The sequence below is a fragment of the Lepidochelys kempii genome, chromosome 6 (assembly GCF_965140285.1).
Source record: "Lepidochelys kempii isolate rLepKem1 chromosome 6, rLepKem1.hap1, whole genome shotgun sequence".
Classification (NCBI taxonomy): domain Eukaryota; kingdom Metazoa; phylum Chordata; order Testudines; family Cheloniidae; genus Lepidochelys; species Lepidochelys kempii.
Window position 1 is genome coordinate 13,246,219 of NC_136385.1, and position 21,430 is coordinate 13,267,648.

The window sequence follows — 21,430 nt, forward strand, 5'->3', positions numbered from 1 at the left end:
GCCCCCTAACAGCCTAATCAATGCAATACTACAGCAGAACAGAAGTGGGAAGGTTTCCCTGACCCCAGCTAGTGAACAGTTTCTGGCAGGTCTGTGCACCTCAGGCAGTCCATGGTAGTATTTGAACTAGGAAGCTGTGGTCGTTCAGGGAATGAATGAGGTACTCAAATAATGGCTGAATCACCACAGTAGAGAGACTTGGGTAACCTTGTCTGGAAACTAGCAGTACATGAGTCCCTTAGATTAAACAGCACAGGAGAGACCAGGTTCTGCTTTGATGGACTTAAATAGTGCAAATTAACCACGTGTTCAGCCACAACACAGGAACCAGAGCTGTGCTGCAAGTACCACTAAGACAGAAGGTTAAGTGGTCATACATCAGAGCATGAGCCATGGACTTACTGCCCAGGGTCAGGAAGAAACTGCATATGGGACCAGTCATTAACAGTTGTCCATTAAAGTCTCACACCTTCATCTGACAGCTGGCCTGACCACATCAGAGACAGGATACACTGCTGGAGAGACCATTGCCTGACATTTGCAGGAGCATGGGTAGAGGTCTCAACCAACTCAGGAGTCCATTGTGCTAGAAGTGGCAAGGGACAGTTCCCATCCCAGAGAGTTTGAACCAAAAATACAATTCACTATGCAGTTATGGGCAACTCAACCATTGACTAAAGAAGTTGCATTTAATGCAGGGTCAGTCTGAAAAAGGAAAGCAGAGGCTCCCCAAGAAGCTAGGCCCCATAATAAGCATGTTATTCAGACAGCTTGCACAGCACATGCAAGACGCCGCTTCAAAGGCACAGATGACAACTAGTTTAGCTGGACTTCGGCATCTGACTCACAGCTGTGGGACTCAAGACACTAAGCACCCCTTTGTGGGACACAGAAGTAGTTGTGGATGCTCCACTTTAGGTGCAAGTCTGTGCGTCCCTACGCTGCAGATCGGAGATTTTAGGTAGCAGTGCGCGGTTGGGGCATGCGCACACAGCAGCTGTCTCAGTGTCACTGGCGCCTCTTGTAGCACGCGCACAACCCGAGCCCCTCCGTTCCTTCACCACCGCGGAGTCAGATAGCAAAAACTCCAAAGCAGAGGGGAGGAGGGCGGGTAGTGGAGCACCCACAAGGGGACACATCTTGAAGAACCATCGTTACTGCACAAGGTGAGTGACTACTTTGAGTAGTGTCCCTGTGGGTGCTCCACTTTAGCTGTCTGTAGAATACTGCCCCCCTGTGGATGGTAGGGGCTTCGGCGCGTCCGTCTCTCTCTCACACACCATTAAAGGGACATTGTTTAGGAAGGCTATTGATGTAGCCATAGCACATTTCTAGTGGTAGATCGTCTGCTGTTTAGTAATCTCTGTTTCACTCTTTCTGAACAGTCTAGTTCTCCATTTTGAAACCATGTAGGAGCCATGCTTTGAGGTGGAACTTCTCCAGATGGGGATGGAGTGTTTGGCCCTTGTTCTGTGACAGAAGATCCGCCCATAAGGAAAGGGTGTGTGGAGCACACACTGCCAGGTGTAAAAGGTAGGGGAACCAAGTCTGTCTGAGCCAGGTGGGGACAATCAGAATGGTGTGCACTCTGTCAGTCCATATCTTGTGAATCAGTCGTGAGATTAAAGGTATCGGCAGGAACGCATACAGGAGTGATGTGTTCCACAATATAATAAAGGCACCCTTGTCAATTAATATAGAATATACATGTGATGTTGTCCGTTAGTATGCAAATTGATTTGTTCTGTATTATTGGCAGGAAGTGATGACATGCATTGTGTACTGCTCTGAGCTCTAAGAGGTTGATGTGAAGTTGAGTTTCCATCACCAACCACTTGCCCTATATGATGTGGCGGTCCAAATGAGCGCCCCAACCCATCAGGGACGCGTCTGTCGTGATAGTGAGCGATGGAGGGTCCTGTTGAAAGGGGATGCCCATACGAACATTTTCTGGTTTCATCCACCAGTGTAAAGATGTGAGGGCCTTTGGAGGCCATGTGACTCTTTTGCTTAGGCTGTTTGCACTGGGCATATACACAGCGCTCAGCCAGCCCTGAAGACAGCGCTTGTGGAATCTTCTGTACTTTACGATGAAGTTCATGCCCGCCATATGTCCCAGGAGCTGAAGGCAAGTCCTCACAGAGGTTTGTGGATTCATGGTGATAGTCGAAATGAGTGTGTTCATTGTCATGAACCTGTGGTTTGATAGTATTGCCTTGGTTTGTACGGAGTCGAGGTAGGCGCCTATGAACTCCAGGCGTTGTGTCGGGGTTAGAATTGGTTTCTTTGAATTTATCTGAAACCCTAGCTTATGGAACAGCTCTATGGTTATTTGTACCATGTGTGTCGCCTCCTCCCGGGTCGTACGTTTCAATAGGCAGTCGTCCAAGTACGGGAAGATCAGCACCCCTCTGGGTTGTAAGTGTGCAGCTATTACCGAGAGAGTTTTTTTTTAAAAAACACTTGAGGGGCAGTGGAGAGGCCAAAGGGTAGGACTCAATATTGGTTGGATCCTACTGTGAACCTCAAGAATTGTCTGTGGGCCGGATGTATGGCGATATGAAAATATGCACCTTGAAGGTTGAGGGCTGAAAACCAGTTCCTCCTCCCCATCTAGTGCTGGTATGATTATGGCTAATGTAACCATTTTGAACTATGGCTGTGGACAAATTTGTTTACCTTCCGGAGATTTAAGATGGGTCTCCATCCACCACTTTTCTTTTTGGTGAGGAAGTAGTTTGAGTAGAAATCCTTCCCTTCGTATTGATTTGGAACTCGTTCCACAGCACCCAGATCCAGGAGGTGGTCCACCTCCTATTGTAGGAGGTGCTCGTGAGAGGGGGTCTTTGAAGAGGGATGGGGAAAGGGGAAGAGTGGGTGGTATGGAGAGGAAGGGGATAGCATAACCAGATCTTATGATTTCCAGTACCCACTGGTCCTTTGTTTTTGCTGCCCAAGTGTGGTAAAATGGGCATAAGCGGTGGCGAAAAATGTGCACAAGTGTCTGATAGTGCTATAATCTGGGGGAGGTCATTCAGACCCTTGACCTAGACTTCAAAATTGAGGCTTGGTTGTGGATGGTTGAGAAGACTAGGCCTGATGTTGCAGGGCTCTACGTCTTTGAGGATGTTGTTTATTCCGATTATGGTCAAAATGCCGCTGTTGTTGGGGGTGGAAAGATGTGTCTTGTTCTTTGATATGGTGTGAAACGACATCATTTGTTAGGCAGGGTGTATGTGCTTACGGTACGTAATGTGGCCTGAGAGTGCTTCATAGTATGTAAGACCTCATCTGTTTTAGACTAAAAGCTTTTCACGGTCAAAAGGAAGGTCTTCACCTTTAGCTGTAGTTCTTTCGGGATTCCCGACACCTGCAACCAGGATGCTCTGTGCATCACCACTGCTGTGGCAGTTGTTCATGCGGCTGTGTCTGCCATATCCATTGAGGCCTGTAGAGCTGTGCGGGCTATTATCTGTCCTTCGGTCATGATGGCCTTGAGCTGGGGATGTTTGTCTTCAGGAAGATCCTCTAAGAATTCCTGCAGTTTGCCATAATTAAAGAAGTCATAATTTGCCAAGAGGGCAGAATAGTTCACCACCCTGAATTGGAGTGGGGCTGAGGAGTATATTTTACAACCAAAGAGGTCTAGTCTATGTTCCTTGTTCTGTGTAGAATGGAACTGGGGTTGCTTGTTGCTTGCTGCTGTGATTGACAGCTTCCACCACTAGGGAGTTGGGCTGTGTCCCATTCTCTGGCTCGGAGATTGCACTGTGTCAAATAGGAGCAATTGCGGTGCTGAGGAGTCAGTTATGTCCCTCTGGTGTAAAAACAGCACCGGTTCTGCTGTGGCCAGTGACACGTTGGTATTGCGGTCAGCTTTCGTGGAGGTAGTTGGTGCTGTTGAAGGTCGATCTGTCAGTGCCTACAAATGAGTCAGTGCTGGTAGCAGCAGCATGGGAGTCAAAGGAGCTTTCGGCACCAGCTTCTGCACCAGGGTAGTCAGTGCTATGGAGGAGACTTGGTGCCTCTATTCCGAGCCGGTGCATCAGACTTGGCAGAGGTCCGCGAGGGGACAGTGCCAGAGGTGCCTGGGGTCTCATAGGAGCTCTCTTTGGATAAGCTCGGCACTGAGGGCAAGGACCTCACTGGGGAACTCCTCTTTAAGTAAGTGTCCTGTTTCAGGAGGTCAAATCTCACTTCCTTGACGTTTTGGAAGGCTGAGTATTGCCCTTGTCAGAAGTTTTGCTGGTCTGTGACTGAGTTGTTGGTGTCTATGATGGAAAAGTCCCTGCAGCCATCTCAGGAATCATTTTAATGCAGAGATCTTTGTCTTGCCATGCCCTCGCTTTTAGACTTGTACAGTGAATACATTTCTGGGGGATACGAGTTTCCCCCGGGCAGCAGACAGAAGATGCGTGGCTGTCAGAGACGGGTACTGCCTTGGGGCAGGAGTCGCATCTCTGAAAACCAGGTGAGCCAGGCATATTGTGTCCTATGCTTTTTCCCTGCAACTGGGTCAGGAAATGTGAAGAAAAATGTAGAAATGGCTAAACAAAAAACTATTTCTACTGCTAATCTAAGAAACTAAAACTAAAGGGAAAGAAAAAGAAAAAGAAAATTCCACCCCTCCCCCCAAATAACTGCCTAAGTCAAGTCTAATCAAACTAAGCTAGAACTATGATGTAAATGATTTTTTTCCTAAAGATTTTTGAAGAGGCAGCACTGCCATTGAGCTCCGTCTGCAGCAGAGGATGATAGAGAAGGAACGGAGGGGGTCAGTTTGCATGCACGCTACAAGAGGCGCCAATGACACCGCGAGACAGCTGCTGCGCACGCCCCGAACGAGCACTGCTACCTAAAATCTCTGATTTCCAGCGCAGGGACGCACCAACACCTAAAGCGGAGCACCCACAGGGACATACTTGAAGAAGAAATAAGAGCTCCTGATTGGTCTTCCCTGCAACATCACCCTCTGTCATTTCTCCTGTCTCTCTCCTCCTACAGCAGGATCTGCTCAGCACTCCTGCATGAGGCTTAACCTCAGAGACAACCCACCACCAGCTTGTGCAACCAATTATATTGCACACTAATACAGAGTCGATGCCCAGGGCACAGATGGCTGAAGATGTTGGGCAGATGTTGGCATTTATACTGAAGGAGTGCCCACGCATGGCTCTGGAGGGAGGGGTATGTGCTAGAATTAGAGTTAGTATCTCTCCACGAGATTACCCGTGTCTTTGACTTCGGGTTGGTCCCAGTAATGAGTCTGGGAGTGGGACATGGCTCCTACAGCAGCTTTGATGTCATGGTAATGCTGGAAATCAGTTACACCAATGCCCAGGGGACCAAGACAGACCACCCCCCTCACAGCGGAAATCTGTTGCAGAAGGGGAAGCTCCAGCAGCAGCGCCCACCCCTGGTCCCCAGCAGCCTGGGGGCAGCCCCCAGAGCCCCTCCCCCCACCCGACAAGCCCCCACATCCCCCACCCATGCCTCGTCCTGGGCAGAAGCTTTGGGGTGCCAAGGGAAACCCCAGTGCTCCCCACCCCCTGCACTGCCCACCCATGCCCTGTCCCAGGAAGAAGCCTTGGGGCAGCAGGGGAAGCCTGATCGCCCTACATACCCCCACACCATCCCTGGCAGAAGCGCAGGGGTTGCAGGGGGAAGCCCCTGCACCTGGACACCCCCTGCAGCCCTGGAGGAGCTCTCTCACCACTGCAGCCCTAGGGCCAAGACACAAGGATAGAGCTTCTTGGGGCTGCAGTCAGGGGTGGATCCTGGGTGGAACAGGGGTTGGCCCCAATAAGGGGCAGAAAGGAGGGCTCACTTGTTCTGGCCCAGGAACCCAGGAAACCTTAATCTGCCTCTGGGTGCCTGGACCCCCTATGCCAGTACTGGATGGGTGATCCCTCCTTTCTGATGTGCCCCAGCCCCACCCAGCTCCAAGGCTTCATTCTCTCCTCATTTTTAAGATCAGGTTCCCAGTCTGTCTCTCCTTGGAAGTGACTCACCGTCCAGCGACCAGCACACAGGTTCTGGATGGCTCCTGCTGAGGCCTCTAGGATGGCAGGGGTCTTGCTCTCCTTCAGCAAGGAGATATATATCCGGACTACTTCTGGTTGGAAGAGGAGCTCATACCCTAGAAAGTGAGACAGGGAGTAACAGGTAGGGCTTATCCGAGAGGTTCATTAAGTAGCAGAGTAAGCAATGGCCTATCCAGTAGGTTAGACAATTGACACAAGGTGCATTTTTGCTTCTCCCCTTCCCAAGTGACTAGAAGTATAAGAACTAGATCAAAACAATTTAGTTTTTAAAACATTGCCCCATAGCACTGGAAACCCGGATAGCACAGCACTGTGGCCAGCACTCCTGCACTAGCCCAGACAGTTACTTCAGTCAATGAAGCAGCAGAGCACTCAGACAGGTGCTAGAATAATTTTTAAAATCTAAGGTGTTACTAAGAAAGGGTAAGGTTTAGCTATTTGATGCGGCATGCCCCTTTGTGCCATTCTTCTTACACCAGGCCAGATTTAGGGGAGGTAATGGTCACAGCAGCCAACCACAGCAGTGTCCAAAAGCTTGATACAGGGAGAAGAGGGAGGACTCAAGCCTCATCGCCAGTAGATACTCTTGGCACCTACAGAACTAGTTCAAGCAACTGTAATGTTTACAGAAGCCTTTCCCGCCAACACATGAGCACAGCAGGAACACTTCAACAGTGTTCACAGCCACAACTGCACAGAACAGGTCTTCAAACCAGATCAGCTGGAAGTGCTGGGGTTGCAGTGACATACAGGTGACATTAGGCAGAGGGGTTTTTTGTCTCCGGTCCTGCGAAGTGCTTTACTGAAAAAGACTAGTCTACATACTGATTAGGGTGCAAAGTCTCATGAGCACCTGTTCCTTTGTTTGGACTAGGGCCGGTAAAGTTTCATTTGAAATTTTCATTTTTAAAACCCATGTTTCTGCAAGAGTTTTCTAAATTTTCTCATTTTGTCAAAAATTGAGTTTTTAGGTTTATTTCTTCTCCACGCCTCATTTTCCAGTGGAGAAACAGAGAGAGAGAGAGAGACAAAAATTCACAGATGTTTGAAGAGAGCCCTTTGAATTTCAAACCCTGTACCTTTCCCAACCAGTTCTAGTTCTGAATGCCTGCAGCTCCTGGAGTTTAACACTCACTCTTTGTTTTACCAAAAGGTGTAATGTGCACAGTCTCGTCCTGGTTTCAAAAGAATCCAGGACATTTGCCAATACCACTGCTGCACTTGTTCTGCACAGCAGGAAAGTTAAAGTCAACAGTAGCTACTAGACACTTGCCATGACAATGGTATACCTGTTATTGCCCTTACCTTGGTCATGTGTAGCTCCAGTCACCCATGGTGCTTATCTGCTCTCCCCCACACACACCCCAAATCACTGTAGTATCTGAGTACCTCATAATCTTTAATGTATTTATACTCGACACCCCTTGGGAGGCAGGGTAGTGTTGTTATCCCTGTACAGATTGGGGACTGAGGCTAAGTTATTTTCCCAAGGTCACAGTATGGCATAGCAAGAAATTGACCCCAAGTCCTAGGCTAGTGCCCTGACCACTGCACCATCCTCCTCCTTATAAGCCAAGCAGGAGTGGCTCTTCCCAAAACTCCTGTGTGTCATGGATTTATTACACTAGGCAGCATTTATTTTCATGTAATTTAGTTGTCTGTATCTCCACCCCTTCTAAAACCGGTCTTTGTTTAACTGGCTTCTATTTAATGGAGTTTGAGATAGTATCACCAGGAGCTGGGGGAGGAGAAGGGTAGAGCAAATGCACTGGGGAGTATACCTTTTGCAGGGCTTGTTCTTTTGGGAAAGTCCACTGTATCGGCACCAGGCTCTTCTAGAGGCTTTTTGCCTTCAGAAGGAATGAAAGTAGTGAGTACAAGGTATTAGCATAGCTTATTCCACCACCTCCCAGCCATATCCCTTATTTCTCTCACTAATTGGAGCAAGTGTATCAGAATAAATCTTCAGGTGCTGTTGGGATAGCGTGGGCATCTCCTACAGAGAGCATTCCTTAGCCAGCGTTGTGAACATCCACCCCACATGCACTCACTGGGAAGTGGACAGAGGAGAGAACCCAAACTAACATGAGGGAAAAAGACAAGAGAGTACTCACCTCTGGTGAACCACTCGTCTATTGAAGCGGAGAGGAGGACAGGAGAGAGAGGAAACAGGAGAGGATAGGTACCAACAGGATCACAGGGTGGTTTGGCAGGAAAGCAAGAAGGGAGAGGGGAAAAAAGGAGATGGGAAAGGCCTGAAGTTAGTGGAGATCCTTCTGTCATTTCCCTGACAACACAGCACATCAACCCACCACAGGGCCCTGAACACCAAGGGCTAGAGATGCAGGCAGGGGCAGTCTCACTGTTGTTACAAGAGGTCTTGGGGAAAACAGTGATTTAGCCTTTTTGCTAGAGATTGTTAGCGCATGATGGTAAGAAGCCTCATTTTCCTCCCCACTAAGACAGGCATTACCTTTGCCTTTCTTGGCACCAAAGCAGCTGGCAGCGTGGGGCCCAGCATTGTTGACGGGGTTAAGGGGCGTCTCCTGGTAGCGCTCAGCGTGCGGGATCTCACGATGGACTTGGTATGATAGGTTCCGCAGCAGGCAGACACAATTCTCCACCAGCTGAAGGGGGGGGGAGAGGGAGGGCGGGAGTGTCATTCACAATGAGACACAGCTGGCTTACCGGTCACCTGATACTTCACAGTCATAAGGGATAGTGTGAAGGTTCAGAGGTCACAGGGAGGAAGGGGCAACTGTTACTTGGCTTAGGGCAGTAGCTCTCCAGCACTTCCATGCTTCAGGCTACTGCTTAAGATGATAATTCCATCATTACCTCTCCTTCCCAGCCTCAGATCCCCCAGCCTGGTGCTTGATCCTCAGATCATGCTCTGCTCTGTGGGCACCAAGGCTTGGTCACCTGCTGGTGATCAACCCATGGACCAACGTTTGGATACCATTAATTCAGAGCAGCCTCTACTTCCAAGCACAGAAAGATCACCCAGGCTGCAAACCATTCTGAAAAACTCAGTCCTGTCCCGTCCCCACCTTTAAAACGTCAGGTGGGTCCAGAATCTCTTCCCCTCCTGGCCCTAGAAGGGAACTGATGCTGAAAAGGAGGAAGGAGAGTCACAGGAAGGAAAGGCAGTGACTGAAGAGAGGTCAGTACTACATCTCTTCCTACAGGCACTGTCGGAATCAAAAGCAGAGCCAGATGCCAAAACAGTCACTGGTTTGGCCCCCGCAACATGCTCCCATCTACTGGGGATGGAAAGTGTTGCTCCATTACCTTGCTGTTGCAGTCTTTCTGGCCAATCTCTGACTGGACAACGTATATCAAGGCATCCACCAACCCATCGCACTCACGCAGTTTCCGACGAGCCTCGCTGCGCTCAGAGCTCACATTTCTAGAGGGGAATAGAGATTGGAGGGTGAGACGGCCGTAGTGGCAGCACCTCGGAGCATATGAAGGACTAGATTGCTCTCATGTTCCTGCTCCCCACCAAGCTGAACGACCCAAGTCTCTCCCTGACCTAGAGAAGGACTGAGCTAGACAAGCCATAAAAGGCACGCCAGGGACTGATCATGCATTGGAGAGGCAATTAATATCTTCCCATCACCAGCACTACCACTGCCATGCAGTGCCTCTAGTCATCCAGATACCAAGTCTAGAAATCTCCCCTTCCCCAAAGAGCTATGATGAAGAAAAAGCCACCAGCCTCCCGAAGGTGGGAGGGGAATTCCAGTTACAGCACAAGCTCAGCCTGAGGTGCCACAGGCTCAGATGCCACCCTCCTGTCACCTCTCCAGCATATACCTAAGGCAGCCAGCGGTGTTGGTGAGCACCGACCCCCACTCTATGTGGCGTGGCTTGGAGTCCTCGTTGGGCTCTCTTTCCCAGCCGGAGCGTGGGATGATGACCTCGTCAGTGAGGGCATGCAGCGCGTGGTCCACAATGGCCATCTTTATAGAGTCATGAGAGGAGAGATTCCACAATGTCCCTGAGACAGAGCACATGCAGCCAGTGAGACCAAGGCACTACACAGGTCCCCCTCCCCAGCAACCACTCCCAGACCACCCATTACCTGTGATGACCTCAGTGAGGTCCATGTCACGGGCCTTGCGCAGCAGCCGCACCAGGGCAGGGACACCATCACAGTTCTTGATGGCAATCTTGTTGTCCTGGTCTCGGCCAAAGGAGATATTCTTGAGGGCCCCACAAGCCCCATAGTGTACCTCCTTCTTGGGGTGGTCCAGCAGCCCCACCAGCACTGGGATGCCCTTCAGCTTTCGCACCTCCGTCTTCACCTTGTCATTGCGGTAGCACAGGTGCTGCAGGTAAGCGGCCGCGTTGGATTTAACCGCGTCCAGACGGAAGTTCAGCATGGCAATCACCTCAGGCAGCTCTGGCTGGCGCCAATTGGCTGGTAGGGTCCCTCCCTTCCGCAGGCTGTCCAGGCTTGCCAGGCTGCCCCGCTCATGCTGGGCCAGTGGGGCCCAGTAGTACTGATCAGGGACCACCTCATCCACCAGCATATCCTCATAACTCCTGCAGAGGAGAGAGGAATGGAGTTAGAAAGGGAAACAGAGCTTGAGCTCCATGAAGGGGAGTGGACTTCAGTCTCCATCCCCTAGCGCTGGGAAACAGCAGAACCAGAGAGGCTAACAGAAGTTCCATTGTGAGACTGGGACTCTGAGAACACTAGAAACCACGCGCCTCTGCACAGGTAGTATCAGCATCCCTTCATACAGGCCCCCAGGACTAGAGAGCTCTTTCCCTCTACAGAAGGGTAATTCTGTCTTTATGGTTCTTGGAGACTATTCATTGTAGAAGCCATTGGCAATTGCGGTGAAGGGGGCCAGATGTGGGTTTCTGTCTGATTGGAGCTGGACTGTGGCCAGCCAGGTCTACACCCTCTTCCCCTCAGCCCTTCAACCTAAGCCATGTAATGGTTAGCAGCTTCCTTTGCCTGGACAGATAAATGTACAATAGCAGGACCATGCCCAGGGCAATGGCAGCTACTCTTTCCTGTCTGCCCTTTGGGGCAGCATCTTACTAGGCTTAGAGCACCTGACAACAGTAAGTCAGGGCACCTGGGTGTTACATCAGCATGTCGTGATTATCCCCAGAGACCCTAAAACCACAGAAGCAGCAGCTCTACTTTCTTAAGACAGAGAACGGTCTGTGAAACAGTTCCACCTTCTGGCCGCTAGAGGGCAAGCTGATGCCACCAGTGTAAATCCAGATAAGTCAGAGACGGAAACAACCTATTAGGTCATCAAGCCTGCTCTCCCCACCCTAGCGAAGGATCATTCCTATTTAGTGTTCTCCAGAGCCTCTGCCAGGCTGGTTCCAAATGTTTCATGCAAAGAGGACGATTACAGAGTCATTAAGTGGGTACAGCCTCCTGTTAGGTAGCTGGATCAGATTTCAAGAATACCCAATTCCTATGGGATACAATAAAATGTCAATACTGCTGCTGCTGCATCAAGACAGTCAATTCCTCCCTTTGCCAGGAGTCGTCATGTAATGACGTTGAAGATACCAAAACACACACAGTTTAAGTGCAAAATTGCTTTTCACAAAATGCTTTGAGAAGCCAAATATGGACAGAGTTGTTTTCACATAACTAATTTTGAAGTCAAATATCAGAGGGGTTCGCCCTGGCGGAGGGGGTGGGGATGGGGCGGGAGAGAAGAAAGAAAAGGTTTCAGAGTAGCAGCCGTGATAGTCTGTATCTGCAAAAAAGAAAAGGAAGACTTGTGGCACCTTAGAGACTAACGCATTTATTTGAGCATAAGCTTTCGTGAGCTACATACAGCTCACTTCATCAGATGTAAGTGAGTTGTAGCTCACAAAAGCTTATGCTCAAATAAATGCGTTAGTCTCTAAGGTGCCACAAGTCTTCCTTTTCTTTTTTGCAGATACAGACTAACGCATTTATTTGAGCATAAGCTTTTGTGAGCTACAACTCACTTACATCTGATGAAGTGAGCTGTATGTAGCTCACGAAAGCTTATGCTCAAATAAAATTGTTAGCCTCTAACGTGCCACAAGTACTCCTTTTCTTTTTGGAGAGAGAGCGAGAGAGAGAGACACACACTTAAAAAGCAAAACAAAAAAAAAAAAATTCTCCCTGAACAGAATGTGGTGCTGATCCTGGCCTAGGGGCTAATGCAATACAAACAAAATTACTGTCTTCCTACATGGAGACTAGCAAGGGAAAAGCCTATACGAATGTCAGCTTGTGGTTACAGCACTGGAGTGTGACTCTGGAGATTTCACGTCAGTTCCCAGTCCTGACACAGACACTGTCACCCTGGCCAAGTCTCTACATCTTGGCTACCCCTCTTCTGCAGAGTGGAGAAACAATACTTCTCCCTCATACTTTGACTGGTCTATTCAGGGCTGTATGCTCTTTGAGGCAGGGGCTATCTCCATTGTACATGTGGTGCCTAGCACAATGGGGCCCTAGGTAACCAGGAGCAATACTGACTAAGTCTAATGTCACTTTTTGCTGGACGCAGACAGAGTAAAAAATAGCACACATGCTGACGAGTCCGTTCTGTTAACCTTCTCAACTGCGTTAGGTTTGTTTTAGGACTGTCAATCGCAGTTAACTCACGTGATTAACTGAAAAAAAATTAATCTGGATTAATCAACTGCAATTAACAGTGCAATTAAAACTGAAATTAAAAATTTTGGCAGTTTTTCTACATTTTTATATATTGTATTCTGTGTTATAATTGAAATCAAAGTGTTTATTTATTATAACTATTTGCACTGTAAAAATAGTATTCTTCAATTCACCTCATACAAGAACTGTAGTATAATTTGTTGTGAAAGTGTGACTTACAAATGGAGATTTGTTACATAACCGCACTCAAAAAACAATGTAAAAACTTCAGAGCCTACAAGTCCACACAGTCCTACTTCTTGTTCAGCCAATCGCTAAAACAAAACAAGTTTGTTTACATTTACAGGAGATAATGCTGTCCTCTTCTTATTTACATCACCAGAAAGTGATAACAGGTATTTCTATGGCACTGTTGCCGGTGTCACAAGATATTTACATGCCAGATGTGCTAAACATTCGTATGCCCCTTCATGCTTCAGCCACCATTCTAGAGGACATGCTTCCATGCTGATGGCGCTCATTTTAAAAAAAAAAAATGAAAAAAAGCGTTAATTAAATTTGTGACTGAACTCCTTGGGGGAGAACTGTATGTCCCCTGCTGTTTTACCCACATTGTGCTATATATTTCATGTTATACAAGATTTCACAAAACACAAAGAAGGTACCAATGTGAGACTTCTAAAGATAACTACAGCACATGACCCAAAATTTAAGAATCTGACATGCCTTCCAAAATCGGAGAGGGATAAGGTGTGGAGCATGCTTTCAGAAGTCTTAAAAGAGCAACACTCCAATGCGGAAACTACAGAACCCAAACCACCAAAAAAGAAAATCAACTTTCTGCTAGTGGCATCTGACTCATATTATGAAAATGAACATGCATCAGTCCACATGCCTTTAGATAGCTATCGAGCAGAACCCATCATCAGAATGGATGCATGGCCCCTGGAATGGTGGTTGAAGCGACATATGAATCTTTAGCACATCTGGCACGTAAATATCTTGCGACACCGGCAACAACAGTGCCATAAGAACACCTATTCTCACTTTCAACAAGAAGCAGGCAGCATTATCTCCTGCAAATGTAAACAAACTTGTTTGTCTGAGCGATTGGCTGAACAAGTAGGAGGACTGAGTGGACTTGCCCGGCTCTAAAATTTTACACTGTTTTATTTTATAACACAGTTTTGTCTTGTTTTTTCACACACAATTCTACATTTGTAAGTTCAATTTTCATGATAAAGAAAATCTAATACAAGTACTATAGTGCCACTGAAAATTTTTACAGTGCAAATACTTGTAATCAAAAATATAAAGTGAGCACTGTACATATTGTATTCTGTGTTGTAATTGAAATCAATATATTTGAAAAAGTAGAAAACACGCAAAAATATTTAAATAAATGGTATTCTATTCTGTTTAATCGCACGACAGCCCTGGTTTGTTTCAATCCCTACAATGATGAAATTAAATCTATCATCCCAGGCACAAAAATATCCTCCTACTTGCCTGCCCTTATTAGGAGAACAGAAAAGGTATTTGTCAAAAAAAAAAAAAAAAAAAGATTTGCCCTTTTGTACTTTGAATTGCAGATCTAAGCAGCCTAATTTAAAAGTAAAGCCAGTCTTAAGAAAGAGGCATTGCAGTAAGAGGCTGCTTAAAAAGCCTTGCATGTGCAAAACTCATACAATGCAGTGTTCACACAGGTGTTGACCAGGCCTGGAACATGCCAGCACAGTTATATCAGTGTAAGCACTAGTACAGATATACCTATACTGACAAGAACTTTTATGCCAATATACTTTGTCAGAGAACTAGTGTAAATTATGCCAGTAGATTATTCCAGTAGTGTAAATTATGCCAACCACTTTATGCCAGGCTGTACAAGCTGCATCTACACTAGGAGGGCTTGCTAGTATAGCTACGCCTGCAAAAACTTTTCTAGTATGGACAAGACCCCAGCTAGGTCCTGTACCTTGGATCAGCTTTGCCTACAGGAGTTTTTGACTGATCGTACAGTTGTCTCTTTGCATCGGATCAAGCGTAGGACATGCCCACTCTTACATTACAACCATGGATTATCTGAAGGGTTTCTGATTCCACTCACTGGTGAGCATGCTGGATATGTATTAGACAAAAGGAGTAACGGTCTGATCAGTGGTACAGCTTCAGGTCAGACCAGTTACTCCTGTTGGGGTGGCAATTCTGTTTGAGTCACCCTCGGAAGCCATTTTGATTGGCAAGTTCTGGGGCAATGGAGATTTTGCTGCTTCGCCACCATCAGTGGTTACCCTGCAATCCAGTGCCCCACAGCCATGTGACAGGGTGTACAGACTGACTGCCATGTCACCCTCTGCAGTCTGTGACAAAAGGCTGAAGCTCTAGCTCCACAAGACCTGATCTCAGTAACACGCCACACTGAAGACAGTTGGTTCCTATGCCATGGCTGTGGTCAAGACGGAGTACTCCTTAACTGTTACATCTAACTCCAGTTCAGCTCAGTATTAAGCATCCACACTAAGCTGGGCTGCATCAGGACACTGGCAGTTCTGAATGCCTCTTGCTACAGTGAAAGGTCAACTTGTTTCTATTGACTCAGGACAGTCCAAGTGTTTCCATGGGAAAGCGAAGGACAAAAGAATTCATCTACAGTGCTTTGATCTCATTCAGTTTCATGTCCTGAGGTTTTGTGCATGCTTAACAAGTTGCAACTAGACATGCAAGATGGACCCGTGTCCGTCATGGCTGATTATAGCCAGTAGAGACACTAGGCACACCGGGGGTGGGAGAAAGATGGATTGTTAATTACTTCCTTCAGGACGGCAATTTGCCAAGCACGCTTCAAAGTAAGTAATGTTTAGGACCTTGCTCAAAAAAACATCTTGGGGTTGTTAATCTTGCCAGGTACCATCCCCAAAACCAGGAGATTCAAGACAAAAAGGTAATTGAGATAGTGGTGATGAGCCAACTCCAACAACGCTTGGATTCCATGGATTTCTGTGATCTTTATCAGCCAGTCTGCGGATAAAAAACAGAGCCTGTTCCACAGCTGGGGAGCTGGAGGACAAGGGCATGACAGCCACACAGATTCTGCAGTTTGTGACACCAGTGATGACAGAGTACTGCTAGCTGCCAGGTGCAAGGATGCTGACGTGGCGTGACCCTTCAGTGAGTTCAGTTCTTCCCAGATGAGAGCCCATGGGGCTATGCTAGGACACTGCTTCTTCTCCCCAGATCAGGCCCCACAGAGTTCATCTAGTGCCCCTTCCTGTTTGGTGTCTGCATAAAGCCACCAGGGAGCTTGAGAGCCCTTTGCAAGTGCTGCAGCAACCCCAGAACACTTGTCTGTATCATTCCTTTCACTGAGTATGGATCTTACAGCCTTCCACTCCTCCCAGACTGACAGAGTGGGGGACCTGGATGGAAGAGGGGCTGTTGCTCAGCCTAGATAAGAAGGCATCAAGATGCCAGAGTCCAGAATGGCTGCAGAGCAGGTTACTCAGAAAAGATTTCTCATCCCTAGTCCAGACTCAGGACTCGCAAATTTGATCTCTCTATGGCGCTGAGTGGCAGGGCTTCTAGCCTTTGGAATCTGTTCCCCTTGGCAGCCCAGAGCCAGAACTAAGTGACCTTCAGGACTCAGAGAGATGCGAGTGGGGTTAGCTGGATGCTGAACCAGGCCTTTATAGTTTCATTCTCTACAATCAAAGACTAGCTCTACAGCAACATGCATGCTAGGAATTTTACTGAGCATTCAGCTTCGGGGCTCAGACCCCCTCAGACACAGCAGCACCAAGGCAGTGAGTAAACCTAGAGCTTCTCAGCTAAAAGGAGCCAAGTCCCTTGCACAAAGCCAAAGTCTTTCCACAGATTTTTTATTTTATTTTTTTTAAAACCACACATGCTGGAGCAGGTTGGAGCATCAAATACTTAGATAGCATCGAAGTGCAGGCAACAACTTCCTGTGGGGATGTTCCTGTCTGGTTCCCTTCCTCACATTGGCTCCTCAGTTTATTCTGTGTAAATAGTACATTAGCAGCACTCCTAGGACAATACAGTGTCACAGAAGCAGCAATGCCAGACTTTTATAGGACCCCAGAGTGCAGTCATCCCGTCAAAGCTGCACTTGGCTAATCAGCTAGGGAAGTGACTGATTTGCACAAGGCACAGAGGATCCAATTGCTATTGTTAGATTTGATCACTTCTCCTCCCCAGTGTGTTCCTTCAAGGCGCTGTGCACCCCAAGTCAGCCACCTGCCCAGGAATCAATCCTCCTCCAGCCTGACCCCTCACACCCTAGAATCCCAGTTCAGCAGTAGCTGCAAGTTTAAGTCAACACTCTGCGGAGACGTTCATGTCTTTGCATCAATGTGCAACAACAACAGATTTGATGCTGCTGTGCAGTGGCATTAACCAAAATGCAGCCTTTGACAGCAAACTTATTTTGTCCAACCCAAGCAGACTCAGGCTATAGGGCACAGGTGGGCAAATTACAGCCCGTGAACCACATCCGGCCCACGGGACTGCTCTGCCCAGCCCCTGATCTCCTGGCCCAGGAGGCTAGCCCCCAGCCCCTCCCCCGCTGTCCCCCCTCTCCCACAGCCAGCACTCTGGGCGGCAGGGCTGCCTGCTCATACAGGGCAGCGCAGTAGTGTGTCTGGCTCCAGCCAGGCAGCGCAGCGGCCAGATATGCTGCTCTGAGCAGCATGGTAAGGGGGCCGGGGCATCGTATAAGGGGCAGTCAGGAGACGGGGTGGTTGGATGGGGTGGAGGCGGTCAGGGGGCAGTAGCCAAGCTGTTTGGGGAGGCACAGCCTTCCCTACCTGGCCCTCCATACAGTTTCGCACTCTGATGTGGCTCTCGGGCCAAAAATTTGCCCACCCCTGCTATAAAGCCAGGCTTACAGGAACAGAAACCCCTGCCAAACTGGCAGGGCACATCTTGACACAATGCAAAGGGGGGCTGAGGAAGGAGAGAGAGATCAAGGCATCTTAGGACTCACAATCGGTCCCTGTCTCCCTCATTAAACTTTGCCGAACATCAAAACCATGGGGCATGCGATCAAGAGACAGTATGTCCAGAACAAAAGCCTCCAGACAGTGCACGATAACTCTAGTACTCATTGCTGCAGGGAGGTTAAATGCCGCAGCTGCATAATTTGAGAGTCAACTAGACTCCACAGCTATGACAATTAGGCTCAGACATTCAGGAGTAATCACCACAGCCCCAACACATACACAAGCTATTAATAGTTGCCTTATGGAGGTCCACACCTTTGTTGGAATCACCCACTGCTGGGCATTGGGGGTGGGGGGGAGGAGAGAGAGAAGAGGGGAATAATACTCAGAGGAAAAGTGTTCAGCTACAGTGTGTAAAGCCTGCTGTTCCTACCTGAGTCGCCGCCTGGGGTCTGAGGGAGTCCCCGCCCGCCTGGCCGTGCCATAGTCCGGCATCATCCCATAGTCCAGGTCTTCGTAGCCAATGCTGCGCTGGTCGTCCTCCAGCCCATACGGTTCTGGGTGAAAGCGGTTCAGGTCCACGTTGCTCCCCCCTACCCGCACCTGTGGCTGGGGACCATAGATATCCTGACGGCTGGGGGCCCGGTAGCCATCCATGGTGGGACGATAACGTTCATCGATACGGGTCACACGGGACAGGCTGCCATAGCTGTGGTCGCTGCCAGGGTAGCCGTCCTCATAGGGGCGACCGTAGCCATCTGAATAGTGATAGTTGCGGGGGAGCGTGGCAGTACCAGGCTGGCTCATGTAGCTGCCAGGCCCCCCATTACCATTTTTACGGAAGTTTCTGTCCACTGTCTGGATGTAGTTATTGGAGACAGGAGAACCCTCCACAGGTAACCCATCTGGCCCAACGGGGACCTGCTGTACTGTCCGCGTGGTCACAGTCTTCACCACCTTCTTCACCTGAAGAGATGGGGAGAAGGATATGCTCTCAGATCACAAATGCAAGGGCTGTTGATGTCCCCTAATCATCCAAACCCCCTGTCGTCTCAGGCCTGAACTCCTCCAGCTCTGCTTGTGCCCCTCCATCTTGACCAGTAGCCCTCATCCCCAGCTTCAGTTAACAGTGCTACAGAAACACGTAGGATAGAGAGTTTAGTGTACAGGCCATCTCACCAACCCCGGGGGAGGGCAGGCCAGATCAACACTACTGAAGACAAGACAGTCCCCTTTCTTTTACTGTCCCTCACCGTGGTCTCTGTGCGCCGGGTGGTCCCATCATCAGATGTCTCCACTGAGACAACCGACATGGCACCCTCTGGGTCCTCCTCCATGGTATACGTCTCCTCCACAATCTGGCCTGGGTCCTGCATCCTGGGGATCGTGCTGTAGAGGAGGTGGCTGCGGTCCTGGGATGAGGGAAGAGCACACCAAGTCAGCCCAGATTGTGAACAGTGCCAGATCCCACCCACAGGAGACAGCATTTCCACGACCTTAGCTCTCTATCTGTACCATCTAGGCAAGGATGCACTGAGCCATCTCCTGGCTAGAGCAGCATTTCCAAAACAGTGGGTTCCAACCCACCAGTGGGTTGGGGGAAGGATCTAGGTGGGTCACCTGTCATTGCCCCCACACCCTCACAGGCCCCAGATGCTCCCCCGACCCAATTCTCACTGTGCTAGGCTGGCACAGTAGGCAGTAGCATCTGGGGAGCAGCAGCCTGGCAGCAATGGTGGCCAGACCGGGGAGGGGGGGAAGCCAAGCAGGGTGCTCTCCTCAGCTTGATGCAGGAGGAAGACAGATTGCATGGTCCCCTTGTTGGGAGGGAGATCGGTGTCATTTGGGAGGTGGTGCATAAAGGAAATAAGAGGATCTCAGAGCCTGGAGGACTGTTCTGTGTTTCCTGTTGGATCCTGTCTTCCATTCTCATTTAAAGGAGTGATAACTGAAACTACCTGGGTGTAGCAGGAGCCCTTTATTAGAGTTTTCTACCCACACCACTCTCCTCCCCCCACACACTTTAAATGGAAACCACTAGCTACAAGAGGAGACTGGCCCTATGCTGACACTGCCCCTCACGTATGTGGTTGCCTGCAGAGCCCAGTTCTCCACCACACAGGCCAAGCCTCATCCCTCCAGCTTCTACTACAGGGCATATGCCCTAGCAGTGAAATGGGAGGAGTGCCCAGGATGAAGGGATTTGTGGTAGGGCTTTCTGCCGAAAGCCAGAAAACATCTACCCAAAGGAGAGAGGCTTCCCTGGCATCACTGTTGTTTGCTGGTGGCTGCAGAGAATGCACTATGGCACAGATAAGGGTGGGGAAGCCTTGCCAGCAACACCTAAGAAGATGGGTCCCTTCCATAAGGAAGAAAAACCAGCCACTGTGCCCCTGAACTCAGGCCTTGCCCCCAACAAGAGATCCCAGCTCCTCCCAGAAGTCCTTTACCGGTGGTCCGTTGAGTTTCAGATCTGGAAATTTCTGCCTCTCCAAGTCAGCATCGCCCAGGAAACGGCCGTTCTGAAACAAGCCACATCAGCTCATTATAATGCTTCCTAGTCCATCGCCTAGGATGCATCGTCCTGTTGCCTCCAAGCAAGAAAGGCCAGGCCTCATGCCCTTGGGATTAGTGCCCCACTCCACCTTGTAAGGACAGTACTGACAGACTCACACCCTAGTCTCAGTTCCAGACTCAGCAGCATCCAATTCCAGTGCCCCAGAGGTTAGCAGCAGGTAGAGGTGGTAAAGAGCAGCCAGGGCGATTCCATGCCCTGAGATCTCAATCTCTTAGGTGAAGGGCATGGTGCTGCAGAGATTGTGCTACACAGCCAAGCAGGAGACCGATGCTATTCCCCAGTGCAGTCTAGGGAGTCCCCAGGAGGGGTTAAAAAGCAGCCATTTCTAGTGCTCCACCCTCCAGACATCCCAGTGCTCCACATGGTGGGCCAGACTCTTCAGAACTCCATGTACCTCCTACCAGAAGGGCTAAGGCCCCCTTCTGGGTACACACACCCCAACTCCATCAGAGAGAGAGAGAGAGAGAGAGAGAGAGAGACACAAGACATTTCACATCTTCTTTTGATGTGGAAGCCACAGGCCACCAGATGAGACATACCAGCATTTCAGGGAAATTAGAGGGAACAGCGTGGAGAGTCAAAAGCAGACCACAGAGCATAATGGCTTTTCACTGCCTATAATATTCATATACGTTCACTTCTCCTCCCACTTACAGCCCAGAGAACTGTTCTCCTCCCCCACCCCGCCACTTTGAAGAATAAAAATCCACTTGTCTAACTCCAATGTGGCCTGGGAAGTTTCTCAGTAGCACCAAGAAAAGGAGTTGTGGCACCTTAGAGACTAACCAATTTATTTGAGCATGAGCTTTCGTGAGCTACAGCTCACTTCATCGGATGCATACCGTGGAAACGGCAGTATAATGTCTACTGCCGTTTCCACGGTATGCATCCGATGAAGTGAGCTGTAGCTCACGAAAGCTCATGCTCAAATAAATTGGTTAGTCTCTAAGGTGCCACAAGTACTCCTTTTCTTTTTGCAAAGACAGACTAACACGGCTGTTACTCTGAAACCTGTCAGTAGCACCAGTATCCTCAGCTAGACAACCAAACCCTCTGTGCATTGCCAGTGCAGCTGTCCTCTGGCCCTTTAAAACAGGGCACAGAAGGTCTTGACTTCTACCCCTTAACAAAACCCCAACAGTACAGAGCGTAAAATAGCCACAAGAAGAGAAAGGAGATCAAGCCAGATAAACTGCCTGCTGCAGTGTAA

The 21,430-nt window shown here is 49.0% G+C and overlaps 1 protein-coding gene across 10 annotated transcripts in view; it reads right to left on the bottom strand.

Annotated features, from left to right (window-relative positions):
* CTNND1 (catenin delta 1) overlaps positions 1-21,430 on the bottom strand; it is a 59,110-nt gene that overhangs the window by 5,679 nt on the left and 32,001 nt on the right. For 8 of the 10 annotated variants that reach the window (XM_073346742.2, XM_073346743.2, XM_073346745.2 and 5 more), the window contains 10 exons: positions 20,093-20,164; positions 18,896-19,054; positions 18,076-18,608; positions 10,132-10,595; positions 9,864-10,047; positions 9,336-9,453; positions 8,518-8,671; positions 8,159-8,176; positions 7,826-7,894; positions 6,012-6,139 (listed from right to left, as the gene is read on the bottom strand). In XM_073346742.2, the coding sequence (XP_073202843.1) occupies positions 6,012-6,139; positions 7,826-7,894; positions 8,159-8,176; positions 8,518-8,671; positions 9,336-9,453; positions 9,864-10,047; positions 10,132-10,595; positions 18,076-18,608; positions 18,896-19,054; positions 20,093-20,164 (1,899 nt within the window). The remainder of the gene's footprint in view (positions 1-6,011; positions 6,140-7,825; positions 7,895-8,158; positions 8,177-8,517; positions 8,672-9,335; positions 9,454-9,863; positions 10,048-10,131; positions 10,596-18,075; positions 18,609-18,895; positions 19,055-20,092; positions 20,165-21,430) is intronic. The other 2 variants (XM_073346749.2, XM_073346744.2) reach the window with 1 other exon arrangement.